The 22,108-nt window shown below is 39.3% G+C and overlaps 1 protein-coding gene across 1 annotated transcript in view; it reads left to right on the forward strand.

The window, feature by feature from the left end:
- Positions 1-22,108, forward strand: part of APBB1IP (amyloid beta precursor protein binding family B member 1 interacting protein) — a 64,660-nt gene that overhangs the window by 39,729 nt on the left and 2,823 nt on the right. The window contains exons 9-13 of the mRNA XM_014248608.2: positions 29-172; positions 3,614-3,724; positions 16,428-16,526; positions 17,433-17,550; positions 21,338-21,429. Of these exons, the coding sequence (XP_014104083.2) occupies positions 29-172; positions 3,614-3,724; positions 16,428-16,526; positions 17,433-17,550; positions 21,338-21,429 (564 nt within the window). The remainder of the gene's footprint in view (positions 1-28; positions 173-3,613; positions 3,725-16,427; positions 16,527-17,432; positions 17,551-21,337; positions 21,430-22,108) is intronic.

Genomic DNA, 22,108 nt, shown 5'->3' on the forward strand with positions numbered 1-22,108 from the left:
TTTGTGCATTATTATTCTTGTTGCACAGGAAAGCTTCTGTGGGACATCTGTCATTGTGCCAGAGCTTGAAGGGGCCCTTTATTTAAAAGAAGATGGAAAAAAGTCCTGGAAGAGGCGTTATTTTCTTCTACGAGCTTCTGGAATTTATTATGTACCCAGAGGAAAAACCAAGGTCAGGAAGCCAAATAATCCTTTTAGCAATGAAACAATTCATGGCGGTGAAAGTGTAGAACTCCCAAGGTGACATTTGAAGAGCACTGTCTGGTGCATCTGTGAGGGCTGAGATTTCCATGGTTCAACTTTACTACACCACTTGTGCAAATACTAGAATGCAGTCACTGAATCCTGTCACGTTTCTCTCCTTTTGATTTCTAGGGATAGATAAAAGCATTAATAAAACAGTGCTCCTCCGGAAAGCAGGAAGGGAAAGAAAAACAGCATAGCACCCGTCAGCTGGTGGTGTGCTGCCAAAATGCTTCACTGTTATATGGGTTCCCTGTGAAAGAATATCTTATAAAGTTGTCAAGTAAACTAATTTCTTGTCACAAAAAAGGTAGAATTTTACTTTGCTTGATACTGACTTTCTGTGCCAGTAACCAGCATGTGAAATGCTGTACTTTTTAAATACAGTGATCTGTATCTAGAGAATGTATTGTATCTTTTATGGCTTTTTAGGACCACCCTTTGTGTAGAAAGAAGTGAGTCAGAAGCATCTACCCAGCTGAATCAAATTTACTTACACTTAGTATTACAAAACACTTAAAGAGTCTAAATTGCCAGCACTAGATGTATTGCACATCAGGGCAGCTGGCTTTTCATTTCCACAGTGATGAGGCAGAACAGTGGATTCTGGGACCAGTGGTATGTTTTTTTTGTGTGTGTTCTGAAAACCATTTCTGTTACCACTTACAGCTCTGCTAATGCTTCATATTTAGAAATGCTGCTGCTGGTGAAGCTTTACTGTTAGGATTTGTGCTTTGAAACTTAACTCTTCTGCTATTTCCTGACTAAAGTCCAAAGGAAAAAAACTTTTTATGTTATAAAGGGATGTTGTGCTGCTGCTCCAGTGACCTGTTTTTATAACCAAACAACAGTGAAAAACAGATCACCTTGCTGCTTTCACAGCAATTTATTTTGACTTTATCTGACCCTGAGATAATGGCTTTCATGCCTCAAATCAGGTTGTACACACAACATCCTATCAATTAGGATCTAGAATGCTATTTAGAAGGCACTTAAGTTGGAAACAGTGTAAGAGTAGTCAAATGCAAAGTCCATCTTGGACATTACCTTGTAGCATGCCTCCAGTGATGACCAATAGTACAGTGCCAAAGCAAAGCAAGCATGCCCTGATAGTTACTCAGCCTTTCTTCATCATCCAGTGATACCTGTTCCAGTGACTTTTCATCACAGTGCAAATGAGGGATGTGCTTTCTTTTTTCAGGTGGTAGGCTGTAAACATAGGCTCAAATGGAGCACACTCCCCTTGTAACCGCTCTTTAACACTTTACTGCCTGTTCATCATTACAGCCTGTGTAACAGCCTGTGTACCACCCTGCCTATAACCAAGCATTTTTAGGAATTGTGTGCTTTAAGGTCACTATATTACCACGAATCAAGTTCTTTAGGAGTTAGTCACAGCTCTTTAAAATGGTAGCCCAGTTATCTGCTCCTGCATCCGTAACAGCCTTCAGCAAAAGGATGCCTGTGTCCATGTCTTAGCTATTCTAGAGAAAGTCAAGTCTCTTAGCTCAAATCTGTGCTTAATGGTGATCTGTGTGATTACTGCACCCTGTATTGGAACAGCTGAGGATGAGGTACACGTCTTTTGCTCTGGGACATAAGCAGGATGCAGTGAGGGTGTTAAACATCTTAAAGCGCTGCAGTAGAATTCAGTAGAGCTCTTCAGTTAAAGCCCTCAAATTATGAGAGTTCCTTCCTTGTCAAGTTAGCATGAAAAGTGCACGTGCACCTAGCAATTCAGTTGTGGGCAGAGTAGTCTTTCTTTGAGGTACAGGGACAAACAGTCGTCAGACAACAGTATCTTCAGCTGCTGCAGGTGTTTTAAAATTCATCATATATATTCTTGTTTTCACTTGTTACAAAAAAGCAAAGACATCTGGCCTACCTTTGGCATTTTGTGCTGGGTGTAAAATACATGGTGAAGGTGAAAATACAGGGGCATGCTCATATAATTTTACACACATGCTTGTAGTGGTTTTTGTTTCAGGGTTATTTGTTAACAAACCAGTCAGCACTGCTGTCTTAATTTCTTTCTTCAGCATTGCTCTACTTACGTGCCATTCAAAAATGTGATGTTAATGGACAGGGTCACAAAACAAAAGCATCAGAATTACAGATAATTTAAAAAAATCTGTATCTGTTAATTGTGTTGCTTTGTCATGTTAATGTTGCTATGTCATGTTAACATTGCACAAATACTTCCAATAAGCGCCTTTGTCCCTTGCATAAAAATCTGTTCCTCAGAAGATAATAACAACTGCATTCATATTGGTCTTAATATCTGTTGCCTGGTTCCTAAAGGAAAGGAACACATTATACTGGATGGATTTGAGCACATTTAGGAACTTTAACGCATTTGAAAAACTGAGGTCCACACACTCACTGACAAATCTCTGGCATCATCAGCTGCAGCAGAGACAGGAGAGAGAGAGAGAGAAGTCCTGTCTACATCTAGTAGGAAGTGTTTCCCCACAAATCTTACTTGCAAACTCAATTTGTAAATAAAGCTGACTCAAGGGTATATTGTAATGAAATATCATTAATAATGAGAACAGCAGGCTAGAACCACTATATGCATATTATAACATATCATACCATACCCCATTTTTAGGGGTAGAGGGAGCTTGTGGTTTGTTGTTTTATTTTTCTTTATTTCCCCCACTGTTTTCTGATTTTCAATTTAGTGATTGTTCAGTTTAGCCAAGGATGACCATGTGAAATGGCTATTTTTGTATTTCCACACAAAAGATTGCAGAAGTTACTGAATGCAGACTTCATCACTGAGAAACATGCCAGCAACAGAAACCTTGTTACTTTAGCAATATATTTTGATAAATATAAGAAATATATTTATTATTGAAGCAAATGTTAATATAAACAGAAATGGAATGATGCCAGGAAATTTGAGAAAATTCAAAGCAAAACAGATTAAATGTGTGCTTATTTCCTGATGAGGGTTTGTTTGTTACATGTACAAAAGAAAAACAAGCTTCCAAAGCAATTTAGAGCCCCAAACCTTCTTTCTCAACTCAGAATTTTAAGGGTGTGGTTTATTACTATGATGTTTTCTTTGGTCATATTAGACATAAGCTAAAATCTCCACACAAAGCAATGAAGAACAGCATAACCAGAACAAGAGCAAAATGTTGAACTGTGTTATTGATTATTCATAATATGTAGTGACCCTCTTACAATTTTTATTTTAAGAAAGCAGATGCTTTAAATGAATCCTTGTTTTTTCAGTCAGCTTCATGAGAGTTACAGGAATAAAAATCATTGGCATTTATGCACTTGATAAAGGTCCTATTAATGAGTTTCACATCAAAATTCAATTTGTTCTAATAATGATGGGTTTGGGTTTAATTTGTAGACATCACGGGATCTGGCATGCTTCCTTCAGTTTGAGAATGTGAACGTGTATTACGGTTATCAACACAAAGTGAAATATAAGGCACCTACAGATCACTGCTTTGTCTTAAAGGTAATGTACAAAAAAACCAAAAAGTTCTGCAAATGTCACATATGTCACATAGTTTCTTTTATATGGAAACATGTTTAAGTTTGAATCTCCAAGGATCCTAATAAGATAGAGTAACTCCTGCAAAATCATGTGTAATTTCTTCTTTGCTTTATTGTTATCAGCAACATGTATTTAGAACCTTAATTTTATTGCTCTTAGTCCTGTGATACATGTCTACAGTGCATCCTAAAGTTGTCTTCAAAACAGGGTTGAATATGCTGACTGTTCAGGTGACTGGACACGTTTGGGCAGATGACACCCAGGGCAGATGTATGTTAAGTCTGGCAGTCCCTAATTTTGATGTTATGAGCACTATGGATTATACACTAAAAAGAATATCTACTTTTTTTTGGTGTAGTCATACCTGTAGAGGGATTTGTTGAATGGAGATGCAAAATTTTGCAGGAACAGGCATTTCATTTGTCATATTTTATTGCACTGCTGTTTCTGGCAGGAAGGCAAAATACATTACTCATCCACTCAAGAAAATCAATGCTTGTTCTTGAATAAGTATCTCATTGCTGCCTCTCCAGGTAATAGCACTGCAAATAGGCTGAGAATTCTGCATTCCTCTCAGGAAAGGAAAACAAGTCCATGCTTTTCACCTAGTTCAGACAGCAGAAATGAAGCTTGGAGGTTGCAGTAATTTGGCCTTGCTTGCTATCTGTCATATCATTGTGTACAAGACAGAAGATAACCTTGCTGCTGATTTTCTTTTTATAGGTGTGCAGTGCAAACAAAATATTAGAAAACACAGTAGCTTGCCATCTCAGAAAAAAAAAGTACAGGAAACATTGACATCAGAGGTCACTTAACAGTACCACATTTCTGACGGTAGTTGCACACTTAAAGCACTTTTTTATTCATTCCCAAAATGTCTGCTAGCCTAATTTCTATATGGCCAAGCAGTCTATGGTTTATAGATGCAGATTTATTTTCTGAAATAGATATATCTAATTAACACAGATAAACAGTTTTAATACTCTAGTCCTCCACAAAACACTCTACAAGAAACACAGGTGAGCTTTTAGAACCTAACAGGTAATGAAATTGCTTCTGGAAAGTACAACCTCTAATGAAAAAAAAAAAGAAAAAAGGGAGCTGATGTAAAAAAATAAGGGGAAATTGATTTTCTAAATAGATAACTGGTCTAAGGACTGTCTGACTAATTTAATAACAGTTATTCACATTCTGTCCAGATGAAAATAAAAGCATGATTTTTGAATGCATGTAGCAATGAGTTTAACTGTTCACAATAGTTAGGTAAAATTTCTGGACTTGCTGTCATCTTTTCTGAAAAGAGGTATGCTATTTACACTAGCAAAAAGTCACACCTCAAGTGAAATTCTTGCTTTATTTCATGTGTGATGTTAGTGCGGTACCTTCAATGTGAAATGGGAAGAACAAGATCAAAGCTCACATGGAAAAGCTTTATGTGTAATAGGTTTATAAATGTATGAAACCTACTTAACAAATCCAGTTTGCTCTGATGCTTCTAAAATGTATTTGTGGTACACTAGAAAAAACATTGTATCAATAATTATTTCTGAGCAATGTAACTTAGTGATGAATAGATTTTTTTACAGTGCTTGTTTTTCATTTTCATTACTACAAATCATTGTTTGGTAGATTCTTTACCCACTCAGTTTCAGGCTTGGCTTTTTTTTAATGGCTGACTTGCAGTGCTGGAGTTGGTCAGTTAGTACAGGTAAATACTGATATCTTCATATCTTCTGTTATATCAGAAATGAAAGTCTCCTACTTAGGGTGGCTTTCTGAGGGTGGTGGAGAGTTTAATATTTATGATAATTTCTGTACATAATTTGAATTTTATATATATATATATAAATATATATATATTTGATATATAAATAGAGTATTAATTCTACTTTTTAAAGCCATGCTGCTGAAATGAGTTCTCTTATATCCTTGTTTTACCTTTGGAGGTTGAGGATGTGGAGGAACTGAGGATGTAATATACATTGAGATCTGTGGGCTGAAGGAAAGAGCAAAGTTAAATGTCAGTCTCTCTGATTGGATCCCTGGTGACACAAAAGTGTGTAGACAGTAGCACTGAGCCATTTATCACACTTAGTCACATTTTTGTCCTGTCTGGTTTGATCTGGAAGTCTCCCAGAAGAAAATATCTCTCTTGCTGGGAGACACTTGTCCTGACATGTCAGTGGAAAACAAGCCATCATTCTTGAGATATTTCTCATCCTGCCACATTTTGAGAATGAAGTCGTCAAGAAGAAACAACAGTACCCTTGCAGACAGGTGCAGTGAGCAAAAGGAAATGGATTTAATGGGTAAACATTTGTTTTTATAACAGAGGAAGCCTAGTGTCCTGAGGTGACTTTATGATTCTGGTATCCCCATTCATCTGTTCTGTTTATGCTGGATGTTAAATTCTGCACCGTTAAGACTGGTTCTGAGAGCAAAGTGGGGGAAAGAAGAAACACACAGTTTGTTTTCAGAAACAGCACTCACTCCTCTGCATGCTTCTCTGGGCTGTGTTCTCAGTAATTTTGAAGGAATTTGGATGCCCAGTTTAGCCTAAGCCAGTTGGAAATTTCTCCACAGCCGAAGTTCTGCTGTGTCTTCACAGCTCTTCCATCCCCCTATGTGTGCCTTGCCACAGAGGGCAGGATAAGATTATTTGTTTTACAACAAATGAGAGAAGGTAATTGAAACAGTAGCAGCCACAGTCCATGCTAGCTTTTCACTGAGATGGTTGTAAAGCAAAGGAAATACTTTGTGAAAAAAGGTTAGTCTGGTAGCCCTTATTATCTCCAGCATGCTGTAATGCCACTTATAAAGTTTTTGAATAGCATTGGAATTACATTTTTTAAAGAATTGTTTCTTTTTGAGGATCCCCTTAGGAACTGCTACGTAAAAACAATGAGCAGTCATCAGCCAAGTTACTTGCTCTGCTGTGTTTCAGAGGAAACATAGGGACAAAGAACCTGCCTAGCTCAGAGGCAAGAGACCAGTTTATATTTTGTAGTACTGGAGAAATGCAAGGGTGTAGCAGCCTCAGCAATACCTTGGTTCCGTGCTAGGTGGAAAACCCTGCTGAATTCAGAACTCTATTTTCCCAGCTTGGAGAACTGAGTTGAAAAATTACCATATTCATTTCTCAGTGGTTAAGCTGTTGGCATATTTACTTCAAGAACAGGTACATGCCCTTTGTTCATTCAAATGGCTGCAAATGGCCTGTAAGGTAGGCTGGTTTGGAGTTGAATATGGCCAAATGTTTGAAGAAAGTGTTCTTTCTTTTCCTCCAGTCTTCAGTTGTATGATGAGCCTTCAAAACAAATAGTACATTATATTTGTGATATTTGTTCCTGCTTTGAAGGTCTTGTCTCACATTAGCAGGGGAAAAGAGAAAACATTTCCTTTTGCCTCCCCCCAGTCTTGCTCATCTTTATGGTGTGTTTTTATGGAGGGAAGAGCACTCAGGAAAAATTTTAAGAATGAGCACAGCACTCCTGCCATTTTTACATCTGTGTTCCAGGCATTGCCAATAATGTAAAGAAAATGTTAATGCTGTAATGTTAACCACAATCCTGGTGACCTGGTTTTAGCCAGAGCAACAAGATTTTTCAGGTTGTCTGACACAGCCCTGAATAATATGGGTGTTGCCTCAAAGTCTTCATGACATTTCTTCAAATGTTGCTTCACTTTGTTCTCCCTAAATGGGGTGTGGGCTTTTTCTTCAGTTTCTTCTCAGCTACAGTCAAGTATGGGGCTTGCAGAGACAGTGAGCTTTCGGTGATAGTGCCTCTCCCAGCTAACATATATCCAGTCCCCAGGAGCTGGCAGCGCCCTCTGTCCTGTTTCTTTTATAATGTAGGTGTTTCATTTCAACTTCAGGGATCATAACTGAGTTATGTAGCTAATGCTGGCTTGGGTGCTGGTATTAGTGAAGCAAGAAGATCATGTACATCATGGGCAGGTTGCTTTGATACTTAGTCTGAAGCTGTGGTGGGTTTTGCAGCCTGGGATATTGGAGCTGTACCTAAACTAGCTCAAATATATTATCTGCAGATCCATGTTGTAGGATATTCTTCTTACAGCTAGAGAGGCACAATGTGTTGTGAGTGCTCCTTGTGTATCACTTGTTCCCATTATGTCAGCACCCCACTGTACTATACCTCAGGACAAATATGGGGTGTGCTTTGCTTGTTTGTTAATAACTGAGGAGATAATGATGGGGTGCCAGAAACAATTAAACATCACAGTGTTTACTAGCAAAAGAGGGAGCATTTTGCTGAGCTTATTCAGAAGTTTCCTTTCAGGATGATTCAGGAAACAACTGCAATAACAGAACAAAGCAGCTACTTCTTCATATCAGGCAGCAGAAAGCCCAGCTGTGACCAGCCAGAAAGAGCACAGCTGGCTGGTTGGTGGCTGAGAGCAGGGTCACCTTTAGCTGTGCAGCAGACCTGCCTGTGCAGCAGACCAGGACCGACGTGGCTGGGTCCTGAGGACAAGACTGCAGCCTGGCACAGAGCCTCTGATGGAGCTGACATTCAGGAATCCTTTGGCTTTGGGGCAACTAAAAACCTGAAGAACTGTGTTTTATTTCTCAGCAGCTAATTGGTCTGTGCTGAGCTTTAACCTTCTTAAATGCACTTGTTCTATACCACTGCTAAACAAACCTTCCTCCCTCAAAGGAAGTCCCACATTTCAAAACCCAGAAACAGCACAAAGAACTCTCAGAATATTAAAATCAGAGCCCCTGAGTACAAGAAATACTTTTTGGACATCTGCTCCTGTAAATATGCAGATTCTTCCTATTTTGTACTCAGCCTAAGTCTAATGCTTTCATAAATTTAAAGATCCCACCCTTCTCTTTGACATTGGATAAAGTGAGTCTTTTCATAATAGACATCTCCATATGCAGAGGAGAGGAAAGGAAAGATCAGCCAAGTTTGAAAAAGAGACCCTCACTCAAACCTGCATCTCTCAAGTTCAGATTTGTCACTCTGTTCCTAGCAGAGTAGGCAGGAGAGGGTCACAGCACACCTCTCCCTGCCGCCCCAGATTACACCTGCACAGAGTGCTGGCCCCTCCTGGGAGAGCAATGGTGATGGAACACAATTCTCTCTACTTTCTAGCAAAAATATATTCACACACTGAACACAGCAAGTAGGAATGGTTTGGTTCCTCAGAGCCACCTTTACATTTACAAATGTGTGGTTTTATATATAAATTCCCTGCAAATTTTCTCATTCACTGTTTACTATGTTATATGGGAAATGCTGTGGAAATAAAGGAGACCTCTAATGATTTATTTCATATTCTGAAACTGAAAGCTTACAAAAATAAAGTATTTCACCAAGAGGGATCTGTCCACCATGCTAGCAACAGCATCTATTGTACTGAGCAGAAATTGTGAATGTAATGTTTATTTTCTGGATTTTCTCTGTGTGTGCATGCGCACGCATGCTCATCCAGGAGCTGATTTTGTCACACCATGTTGAAAAATCTTTCAAAGCAGACAAATAGCAAGGTAATCTATATGCAAATTTGCTGGTTTAGTCAGTCTGATGTGCCTGTGACAAAGAGTGGATTTAATTATAGTTTATGAGTGCTGGTTATGCTTGAGTAATCTGGAGGTAATGGTGCATAATGCTGAATTAATCTAGGATGAAAAAATTGGTTTCCTGGGGATAAACTGAGACAAAGGCGAATCATCCTCTATTTCTACAGCTGGGTACATTTTTCTGTGCAGTCAAAACAGTTAAGTTTTCCTGGCATAATTTGGCACTGTGATTTTAAAAAAAAAATAAAAATCTAATGATGTAAAGAATTTTGGAAGTAAATTTTCAAGAAGAATAGCTTGTTTGCAATAGCAGCATCATTTTAGCAGATAATTTTGTATTTAGCTGCTTCTCTCCTGATTCCCTCCTCCCTCACACCCCATGTGCTCCATGTAGGCTGAATCATGTATGTAATGCACTCAACACAAAGACAGTTTAAAAGGTAGAAGGTGAGAATTAGCAGTGTTTGAGATAGAAAACACTATGAATAATAACTATGTAGAACAAATGGCTAATGCAGGAAACAAAGATAGAAAGCAAGAAATTTATTTTTTATGTGAAAGATTTGGAAATTGTGTTAGTATGAGTGCTTCAGATAAGTATTTCAGAGTGAATTCATTGCTAGATTAACTGAGAAAGAAGAAGTAGAAGTACTTTTTATGGCAGAACACTTTCAGGTGCGTGAGATTACAGTCATGTACATGCACAGCTTTACTATATTAATGTATAAACAGGAGGGAGAATAAGGACAGAGAATGACAGGGAGAAATTGAATATGATAGCTTTGGAAAATATTACTTCCTGCATAAAACAGACCTCTTTGGTAAAAATGGCTATTATATATATATTTTAATGACCTAAAAATTTTGCCTCAGGTCATTAGAGAAATGTAGGTCAAAATAATAATTTCCTTATAATAGGGTAATTATTCTTTTATACATAGAGTTCACAGATCTTCAAAAGATCAGTTAAGTACGATTATCTTCATGCAAGGGTTGCATAGCATCTGAATTTGACCATGATGAATAGTAGATTGCAAATCTGAACAATTTCAATGTGGCTTTTGAAAGGTACTGATTATTAATTCTTCTTTCAGTCACAGGAGCCAGAAGAGTCTCAGCTTTTCAGAGAAGCTAGTTTAACACAGCAGAAATTCATTGGTAGTAGTTAAGGTATACAAAAGCATTGAGGATTTTGTGAAAATTCTGCCAAAAGCCAAAGCTTGTGATCCAAAGTTAGTCACTCTTTATGCTTCTGGCTATTGTTTCTGCCTCAGAGACTGAGCAATGATCCATATATTTTGGGGCAAGGAATGCAATGAGATGCCTGAATAACTTCAATTTACTTTTCATCTTCAGTGTTGGAAGAAGGCAACGCAAAAGAACATTTTATTGGGATAATCTCCAATTTCATGCACACATGGCCTTCAGTCATTTTTTTTGGCAGACACCATAGAAACCACATCATTCAGTTCCCATTTATTCAGGTTTTCAATGTGGTTTATCTTCTTTTTCCTTAGGCAAAAAGTTTACTTTATATCTGAAAATGTTATCTGTGGACAAATATTTTTTTCAGCCTCTCCAGAAAACAAACTCTTTGTATTCAAGTGCTTCTGCTTTTTTTATCTCTAGACAATTGATACTTACGGAGGAGACAGTGGGACACAGGGGAGAATACTAGGTTCTGTTCCAAGCCTTTTCAGTGCTTTTCTGGGTGAAACACAGCACTTTTGCAGCCTCATGTTTGAGATGCTCAGATCTTAAATACCTGAAAAATCAGGCTCAATGATGCAACTAATTCATCATTATTTAGCTGAAAGTTCACTGTAGTCCATATTATTTCAAAGCACTATTCAATGTTTTTAGTGTGCGAAAAATTCTGGAGAACCTTTCTACTTGCATATTTCCACTTTTCTTTTAAACTATGACTTCTAGAGTTGTTGCTGTTCAAACAGTTGTCTTTCATAATTAATTTTGGTGCTGCATATTTCAGAGTCAAAGGTGCTGAACCTTTCCAGTGAAGATGTTTTCACTTTGCTATCAGATGATTTTAATGATCTTTTCAGGACATGGTATTCGCCCTATAACAAAATAATTTATCTGTGTCTATGTGTGAGGTGTGACATACTGAGGTTAGTGTTGTTTTCCCTTAAAAGTACAGTATTTCTCACATGACAGTCATGATTGATGTAGTTGACCTCTGCTAGTCTCACAGAGAAGTTATTACAGAGACTCTGAATCTAGTTTAGTAAAACCAGACTTGCATAGTGACTACAGCTGCTTATGTCTGTGTGCTAGACTAAACACTCTCCTGAGACACCAGAGCTGTGAAAGGAGGAAATTGGTCCACTCAGAATCATAGAATTGTTTAGGGATCTTCATACCAAGTCAGCATTTCCAGGCACTTCCAGCTGCTTAGGTTCTTCTTCAGATTGCTTACTCTGAATCAACGTTTTTATGCACTATGTAGTAGATCTTCTGTGAAGTTTTAAGTGGAAAATTGAGCTTGTAAAGGTCAGCATTGAGATCTGAGACTTCTGCTGTTTGTACTACTGAAGCAATTTCACTATCATATTCATTTCACATCATATCATCACTCCAAGTGAGCAAATGGTGGGGTGGGTGGGCTGTGACAATTCTTGGCTGAAACATTTCACCTTCCTAGCTAAAGTAGCATGCTTCATGCATCTAAAAACCACAGGAAGCCAAATGTCTCCATTTGAGCCAGTTACTATTAATCTTGTATGGGTATAAACCTTGAGGGCTAAACTTGGTGCTGCTGGTGTTTGTACCTGTGGTCTGGCCTTGTGGACAGCTGCTGTAGGCAGCCTCTGTACTGGCAGCCTCTGTACTGGCAGCCTGGAACAGTCCTCCTTAGGCCTGACCCTTGTGAGTTGAGGGGATATTTCCAGCTGACCTCAGTGGGCTGTGGATCAGTAATGACTTAAGCTTCATGTGTCATTCATAAAGTTACATGTAAAAAGAGCCAGTGCTACTGCTGCTTCTTGGAAAATGAGAGACAATGCAGCTCTCAGCTGTAACAAAGAGATTATACAGGGTGCCTGATAGCTCTGAGGTGTCTGACCTTCCTTCACAGAGCTGGGGTTCTGCAGCTTGCTACTTTGGTCCCTAATTGACAGCACATATTTGTGACTGCGTGCTTAATCATGGTTGCTGATTGGAGTAATTTAATCAAGAAACTGATTGGGGCAATTTGGAATAGGTCCCACTGGTGAATATCAGTAGTTAAGATGGATTGTCTAGTGGAGACAATAGCCAGCAAAAGATAGGGTAAAGGCTAGCCAGAAAGTAACTCACATGTTATCCAGCAAGGGACACTGTCACCTTGTTCACTGACAGTTCCCCCTCAACTTCTCAGGATTATGAGACCCCCCAGTCTGAAAATATTCATAGTCAGGGTAAGGAGGGAGGTGAGGAAACTTGATGATGATATTATTTTATTCAGATCATCATGGAAAGGGCAGAATGAGGAATTCTGGAAGGCCATTGGGAGTCTGAGGTTCACTGTTAAGTAGTTGTCGGATATATGAATCAAGCATTAGGAACGATTAGGAAAGACGTAGATGATAAAACAGCAAATGTTGCCTTACCATGGCACAAGTTCATGGTTTCTGTGCAGTTCTGGTCCTCTCATGTCAAAGAGAATATATAATAAACTTGGAAAAGTATCAAGCAGGGGCAACAAGGATAAGCAAAGGTAAGGAATTGCTTTGACTTGAAAAATGACTGAAGAGACTAGAAGCCCGTAGGCTGAAAAGGAGAGACAACTTGCCATGAGTATGATGTGGATCTCTAAGCTCAGGGGTGGCATGGAAAGGTGTGGCTAGGGCTCGGGCATTCAGTGTCTCTTCCAAAACAAGAATGTTACACAAAGCTAGTGGCAGTCAGGTTCAGAGGAGGAAATGGTTCATCATAGAGTATGTGACAGACTTACTAAAGTTGTTGCTAAAAGGTGTTGTGGATGCCAGAACTCTCTTTGTGCTCAATAAAAAACTGAAGAAGTACCTGGAAGAGAACCTATTTATGGGGAAACCCCATGAATCTCAGAAAATTGCTGAAAATCACTGTAGACAGAGAGTGTACAGAGAAGGAAGTATCATATATGCTTATCTTGTACTTTCTCTTCCCCCATTTCTGGCCACTTTCAGAGTCCAGATTCTGGGTTCAGGGACCTTTGTTCTGACACAGTACAGGTGTTCTTGTGAAACTGATAGTTCCATAGGGTGCCCCAGAGGAGAGGTCTGCAGCAGCCTCTCTTGAGCACCCCAGAATCAGATCCCAGTGGCAGGGCTGTGTCTATGTGTCTATGGAATCATTACCTAGCTTACTATGCCATGACCTCTTCTGCCTTGTTATGCAGTGTGGACAGATTCCAGATGTTTGCATCAACCATTTGTTAAATTATGGAAGTTCTCTATTTCTTCTTGTAATAAAAACACACACTAGTAAGTGTGGTATTTAAAAATGGAGGGGAATATGTAGATGCAATGGACTTCTTGCCATGAAAAAGAAGGGGAAGGAAAAGCTCTCTTTTTTCCTTTTTGAAAGGTTTGGGTGCCATCTGCTGGGTTCAGTAGGACCTTACACACTGGAGCAAAATTGCTAGTTGCTGGTTGAAAAGTGCCTGAAGAACTGAATTTATGGAGGATTGCAGTGTCTTTGCACCTCCTGGTTCTTTTGTCTCCATTGGTGATAACGTAACCCAGGTATATGGGATGTATTCTGTCACACAAAAAAGTGTCTGCTTACAGTTCCCTTTTAAAGGTACCATTCTGGCTGAATTTTCTATTGATTTTCACTGTGTTTGGTCACCAAATGGAGAAATAGTGTAAGGAAATAAGGATTTTTGGGCATTGTGTCCTAGGCACATCTTGTGCTAGCAGAGCTCACTCGGAGCAGCATTCAGGCTCTCCAAGGCTGTGGGAGACAAGGACAGGCAGATGCTGGGAGCTGGAGCAGGCTGTTTGTCCAGGGGCCTGGTTACTGCCTTGGTTTGATACACGGCAGAGGTGTACAGAAACAAGATACAGCCCTATACATTGAGCTGTGTGCAGGGGTGATGGGTGAGAGTCCAGGAGGTGGGCATGGCTCCTGCTCTGCAGTTAAGGTACGTGGTGACAGTGAGCTGGTACCTCTGGACTTGCAGTCTGAGCTGTCCCTCACTCAGTTTGGGAGTGCCCCAGAGGAATGGAATGTAACGGAATAAGGTAGCCACAGGCAATTCCAGAGGTGGAAGTAGACTCGGTGTATCCATTGTCCAGGGGAGGTGGCCAGCTGTGTGTTTGCAGAAAAATGGCCAAGACCTGTGTGAGCAGCTGAGTGCAAACATGCAAGGACTTGTAACATGGTTATCCACAGGACTGCCTTGGGATATCCCTTTGTTTTTTCTTCCTCACAATTATCTCCATGGTATGTTCCCTCTCACTCTATAATTTGATGATACAGGGCTTTGGCAGCAATAATGGCTTGTGCAGTCCCATCCTCTCATCCATCCCTTGCTACTCATTCTCTCCCCAAGCTACAATGTGCCTTATTCCCTCGCTGTATGTGAGGTCATGCTGTGAACTGCTGGGTTTACAAACATATAAACCAAAACTACAGCATGATGAAATGGGTTATATTTAACCCAGATCAGTTCTGGTTTTGGTGGTTATTTTAATCAAAATGTGGCCTCCTGAGCAGCTGGGTCAGCACAAACAGGGGAAGCCTGGCATCTGCAGTGCTGAGCAGGGAGCAAAGGACATGTGGCTGAGGAGCAAGTCCGCTGTATTTGGCTCTGCTTGTGAGCCCTTGGGTCACCCAGCTGTGGGCAGGTTTGGCCTCTGCAGCAGGATGCCCCACCCATCAGCAGATATTTATGAGGAGGTGGCACCTACATGAGCCAGAGGCTGACAGCACTCCACGCTGGGAGGGACTTTGCTGAGTTCCCCATGTCCAGCATTGCTCTGCTTTGGGGACTTAATGATAGCTACAAACCAGGTGTCATTGCTAGGTGGAGGCGTGCCTTGAATTTTTAACTGTACAGGCTGAAAAGAGAGTGAATCCTTGGACTATATTTAGCCACTCTTCGTGCATTCACAGTATTTCACTAACTGTGCACTTACAATTTTTAAGAATATAGATAGAAATGAACACATAAATAAGGGATAATGAAGCAGTTTTCCTTTGGGTCCATTCTTTCCTTTGCATATCAAGAGATGGCAGTATGTTATTCCACCCAAGTTACTAAAGACTTACATCCTTCTCCGCTTCAACAGGGGAAACCTAATTCCTTCTGAGTCTTAGAGAGAATGTTCAGTCCTAGGCAGGTAGGAAGTCTGGCATTTTGATGGTCTTTGAGTTGCAAAAGGTATGTCAACACATACCCATACTACCTTGATCAATAAAGGAAACAGATCCTAATTCTTCTTCAAAATGAAAGAAAAAAGGTTTTAAAATGGAAGAGGTTTCTAGTACAAACAAATGAAAAAGAATACTTCTGATAGTGCTGGATTTGGAATGATCCTCTGTCTAGAACATATATATATATATAAATTTTTTTCCAAAACAGCAAGAGTAGAACTGAATAAAAATATATAAGAAGAAACCTAGAATTGAGCCCAAAGAAAAGCAGTCAGTTAGGAGGAAAAATCTGTTTCAGCTGAAAGTTTATACTTAAATTTAACATACTCTTTGAAAACTTTTCAACTTTTCACCTTTGAAATTATGTTCAATGTTCAGTCTGGGTGCCTCACATGTGACAAGCCACAAAAAGAGAAACAGACTTCCTTCTAGTGTTTGTACATTGCATGTTAGACCTTGAACCAGAGCAATTGTAGATGTCATTGTACTCTAGATCACTGTTACATTTCTGAAACCCTTGAATTCATATTACAGTGCACTTAAATTATTTCAAGCAAAAGCTGCCAGTGGCAACTCATGTATTGTTCATAATCACCATATTTTTTATATTTTCTTATACTCTGTTTTTGCTGCCTTTTTTTGTTTTTCAAATCATCTTCATGATGTGTTTTCACAGGGCCATTGTGCCTTCAGACTTTTGTATAGTGATTTAATTTCTGTGTTTGTCTCATTTTATAAATTAATATCTTTCAGCACCCCCAGATTCAAAAGGAGTCACAATATATCAAGTACTTGTGCTGTGATGATAAAACAACCCTGCATCAGTGGGTAACAGGAATAAGGATTGCCAAGGTGAGATTAAAAGTAAATTTACTTTAATATGTTTTCTGTAAAATCAGGTCTTCTTGAGGTTACTGACTGTCATCACCTCAACTGGAAATGCTGTGACAAGAATGAACATTCATGCTAGTTTTACCATAGAAACAAAGATTGGAAGTGCATGATGAGGATGGATTTGCTGAATGTCCCTGTACCTTAGCTATCAGTATGTTTTTCTTATTAACACAGGAGTGAGTTCAGTAGCTATAAAACTCATGTCCTCATAAAACTTGCTGCACAGTTAGCTGGCTCAATAATAACTGTATATATATATATATATATATATATATATATATATATATATATATATATATATATATATATATATATATATAATAATTAGCTGTGGCTATAATGTGCTAATGTGCAAGCTCTAGGTATTGGCTGTATTTTCCCACACAGACCTACTCCTCTTAACTGTTACTTTGGGCTTTTTCCTGACAGTTTTGCTGCAGGATGGCATATAACAAAGGTGTGGGGTGAACATGAAATTATGTCGTGTCTTACACTGACAGAGCTGTTTGCTCTAGAGCCTGGGATTTGGTGTCTCAAGTTTCCAGTTTGAAAATATAATGCTTGGAAAAAGATACTGAGAACAGTTGATTTTAAAGCTAGGTTTCAAGAAGTTTACAAATACTGAAACAAACATCAAATGTAAGCATTGTATCAGTAGGACTGTGTTTGGTCATGGGCATTCATGTTTTACTATGCTTTCTACCTGACCCTAAACAGAAAAGGCACACTACTTCTAGAAAGGCGCTTTTTAACAAAACTAGGTAGGAAGAAACAGGATCAGAAAAGTTATCCAAGAGCAAAATGAATGCTTGGCCTTTGTCAAGCCTTTGTCAAGCTTGTGTAATTGTTTTTATTCTTTTGCAGTACGGCAAGACACTCTATGACAATTACAAATGTGCAGTGAAGAAAGCTGGCTTGTCCTCTAGGTGGGCGAATCAAAAAGTGGTGGAACCAGCTGCCCCTGCAGGATCCTCATCTGCAGGTACTGACACTGTCATGGCAGTTGAAGTCACATTTTTTGCCCCTTTCTATTATCATCAGTGTTGCATAGAGTCTTTGTTCAGAAAACTATCCCAGGGATTCAGCAAGAAGTCTTTTTATAGACAGGCCAGTGTAGCAGCAAAGCTCTCACTTTACAGTTAGAACTTGGAAAGTACAAAGACAGTTCACTGAAAATCAGTTTAAATCTGCATAACTTAATAAAGCATTTTTCTGTTGGCATCTGAATCCTTTATCCTCCATCTACATTTTGCAGACTGATAGTCCATGTCTTGAAACTTTCTGTTTGCCCATCTCTACACTGTAGTGGAGATTTTCTTCCAATTAGTAAAAGGGATGAGCGGGATATTCTGAGATTGATCATTATAGAAAGATTATTACAGGGTGAGCCACTCTGTCCTAGCCTTTCACTCATTTGCATGGTAACAATGTGGGTGTTAGGACACAAGAGTAAGAAAGGATTGCGTTATTTTCTAACCCTACTTTTCCAGCAGCTTCATTGTATTGCTGTTACTGATCTAATCATGATGCCAGTACAACAGTGCATGATACGAGCTGTAACTTGCATGACTATTTTTAGTCTACATGCTTAAGATATGCTTTATTAGGAAGGGCATGCTGGTCAAGTACTCACTGTCATAAGGCAGGCAAAGTAGAAATCACTGTTGGCAGTTAATATTCTGACTTTCATGTAGACAGCTCAAATACCTTTCTAGGGCTTCAGTTCACCTTTTTTGAGTACATGGGAGATAGAGAGTGGTCTTCCTACTGTTCCATGTTAATAAATACACATCTGGACTGGGGACACCCATAACAGACTGTTTTGAGATCAGGGATGTTTCTGATGGGGAAAGGTGTTTTTAAGGGCTTGTTTTACTTCTCATTATCCTGCTCTGATTTTGTTAGCAGTAAGTTAACTTTATATCTCTAAGCTGTGTCTGTTTTGCCCTTGATGGTATTTGGTGAGTGAACTCTCCCAGTTCTTATCTGAACCCCTGAACTGTTAGTTAAATTTTCTCTCCTCTGCCCAACAGCAGAGAGGAGTGAGCAAGCAGCTTTTGCGGGTGCCTGGCATCTGGACAGCATCAGTCCTTGACAGGAGGAAGTTTACTTGATTGAGGGTGTGTTTGACAGTCATGAAACATTTGTGCAGGTGCTGACAGCAGTAGAGAAGTGGCTGGCCATGGGGCTCCATGCTGGTGCTGCCATCTGTCCTGGACATGGGCAGGACTGAGGCCTTATTAAGGCTGTATATACATCTGTGACTTCAGCTCCTGACTGGAATCCAGGAACACTGCATGTGTTCAATAGAATATACTGCTAATTTTAACTAATGGATTGCATTACATGGTTAAGTAGCCTGGAAAGGTTTTAGTCATGTATACTGTCTCTATGGAAATATCTCTGAAGGATCATTAGTGTTGTAATTGAGGCAAGTCACTGTGATTCTGGGTTTCTTACATTTGTTGTAGCGGCCCTGTATAAAACCTGGGGCCTGACTATGCTGCTAGAACTGCCTAAGTGTGAGCAGCTGTTAGTTTGTGTTTTGGAAATGGAACAAAGCATGTCCATTCTGTTTTCAGATGGCTCCATAGCCATTTGTATGGGCTGACTTCAGTATAAGCTAAAATCTGCTATAGAAAAATACAGTCCTGTGTGAACTGGGCAGGGGATGTACTCTGTCAACTTCAGTGGCAGCCAAGGAAGGCAGGTGAAACTTTGGTTCTCACATACCATGTAGCCACTATTCCCTGGACACACTACTGTAATCAGCATTGGTATGTTCACATATACCCTAACCTGTGTAGTCTTTGGCTCTGAAGCATCCCGGGTGCATCTCAGTCAAAATATGTTGTTTCCTTCTCTGCCTTACTGTGTGCCTTTGAACACTAAAAAAGTCAGTGTATGTGTGCTCCTGTACAATATCATGATGCTTGAAAGACAGAAGATATTGCTTCATGCATGTGTTCCTTGTCACTACAAGGATAAATATTTTGCATTTCGGTATCTATATTTTGCATTATTTGGACTACCTTTTTATTTTCTTAAAACAAGTGCTAATTCACTATAAAATTTTGAAGAAATTAACTTGTAAAGAATACTATAACATTTAAATTAAAAATAAATCTTGAGAATAGAATGCATGGGCTCGCAAGGGCATGGGCTTACTATATTGTCTGGGAGTCCATTAGCTGGCTGACAAGAGATAATGTATCAAGTGCTGCTTTCAAGTCTTGCATAGTTTATGAAATCCATTAACAGAAGAAGAAACAGATTACCGTGTCCCAGCGTTCTGTTACAACATTTTTGCCAAGTAGAACACCATATCTTGTACTAGATAGAGTGGATCTCTCTTCTCTCCTTCATTTAGTTAAATCTCAGTATGACAGGAGGCAGCATCATCTTTGAGCAGTGTGAAAACCAAACTCCTGCTCTGCTATGAACAGCAGAAAAAGGGAGGTAAGACAATAACTTGCTCCACTTAGGAAGCATAATCCCTTTGGGCTCCAGGTAATTACATCTCCTTCCACCGAGGAAGGAGAGCCACAAGATTGGTTTTATCTCTTTGTTGACTTCCATGTTTGTCCTTCAACCAATACAAGATTGTAGTTTGAATGATCCAAATAGTACTTTGGATCAAATATGCTGAACACTGCGCAGGCATAGGCATAAAACCTGACATTAGACCACCCCTTGAAGCTTAAATAGTCTTAGTAAATTAGGCACACTGCAGAGTTTGTTTTACCTCTCTTCCAGTCATGGGATTTGCAGGAATGGCAGTAAAAATACTTTATTCTATTTCTTAACATTTTCCTGGAACCTCTTTGCTGATCAGTAAAGTACATGTTATGATTAAAGCCATTGTTGTGCTTAGTCTACACTGTAGACAGCTAAGAGTTCATTAACATCCAAGAAGTACATGAGTGGAACTTTACTGGATCTCAGAACTGTAAATTATAATAGAGCTAAGGCAGTCATTAAGGTTTGCAAATGTACATCTCTAAGCAGCAAACACTGTCTACTACTTTGACACATGCAGCTTTCAAAAATGCTGCATTAAACTGGAGAGTATTTAATCATCATCAGACTACACAGGGGCAGGGGATTTTTTATAATTAAACTTGTAAATTTGTTCTTTGGTCTCACATTCACTTACTCCATTTGACAGTACTGGGTTATTTATGCATATCCCTTGCACAAGCAGAAATGGTGGGCAGATGTTTTGCAGAGCTTTAACTCAGCCAGCTTCCAGATCCAAACTAATCTGAGAACACAGGGAAATTCACAGATCTTTGTGATTCTAAGTGGGGTAGGGGAGATGCTTTAGCTCATTTACTAAAGAAAGTGAGTGGATCAGCCCTTGTGTAGGATTTCAGACCTTCCACTCCCATGACTGATTGGTATGAATCCATGGTGCTTTTAGTCTTTAGCCTAAATTAAACAAAACAAAAGCAATAAAAACTGGGAATGTAGCAATACTACAGCACACTGCAAACTTCAAAATGCTGTTATGAAACACAGGTGTTTTAATGTAAGGTACTTTATTTTCTCTAAGTAATGAACAGAATATAAAAATATGAATATGAAAAGTCACAAAATGAGCTTGAACTAGAAAACTGATTTTACTGAGTTACATATAAAAAACTAGTAACATGTGGAAGTTGTGAAGAAATTTGTATAGCCTTTTTTCTTAGTTGGTTATTCCCTGATCTAGTTAATATCACAGAAACATAACACTCTCTTCCCTCTGACTTCTCTCCTTGTCACAGGTACTGATCAGTCAAATGGACAGATTCCCCAAAGTGTTCCTTGTTCCAGTGCAGAATTTCCAGACCCTCAGAAGAAAGCGGATACATCCGAGGTACAAGTGATCAGTTACTACAGTTAAATGTCACTTGTGAACAAGTTCTCCAAGTTTGTTTTCCTTCACCTTCTATCTTCCCCCTCAAAGTGCCAATGAGAAGGATTTGGTTCTTGGGAAAACTGGCTGCCCCTCCTCTTGTTTTACACACTGCAAACTGTGTGTGTGCTGTGCAGAACCAGGACCCTCCAGTGGGAGGTGAAGGCACAGCCACCCACTGCTTCTGGTCTTCAGAAAAAGCAGCCATGAGTTCATGTAGCAAGAATAGGAATGTGCCTGCTAGGATAGTCTCAAAGTGTGCTGCCAGAGCCTTGGTGCCATATTCTGTCTCTGCAAAGAAAAGAGGTCTTGCCTTTTACAAGGCATGCAGTAGTGCTTTCAGTAGGGAACACTGCACAGCTGAAGATGAGTGTGTAAGAAAGGAGAAACTATGAAGAACTAAGGGAAAACATTACATGTTTTCCTTAGGCTCTAAATATATTTCTTAGTTAAGCTCCAAACTTCATGTACTTGAACCAAATCTGGCTGTAAAAATAGCAATGGGTACAGTCAAGAGAACCTCAAGAACATCATACAGAAAAAAAGTAAGCATTTGTTTGCAGTTCATTATTCAATCTCTCCATCATGCATGAAGTTCACAGAACAAATGAAATTAAATTCCTAGGATTTTCCTGTCACC

The sequence above is a fragment of the Pseudopodoces humilis genome, chromosome 1 (assembly GCF_049639895.1).
Source record: "Pseudopodoces humilis isolate 2021_Gansu_Grassland_sample_001 chromosome 1, ASM4963989v1, whole genome shotgun sequence".
In the NCBI taxonomy this organism is placed as follows: domain Eukaryota; kingdom Metazoa; phylum Chordata; class Aves; order Passeriformes; family Paridae; genus Pseudopodoces; species Pseudopodoces humilis.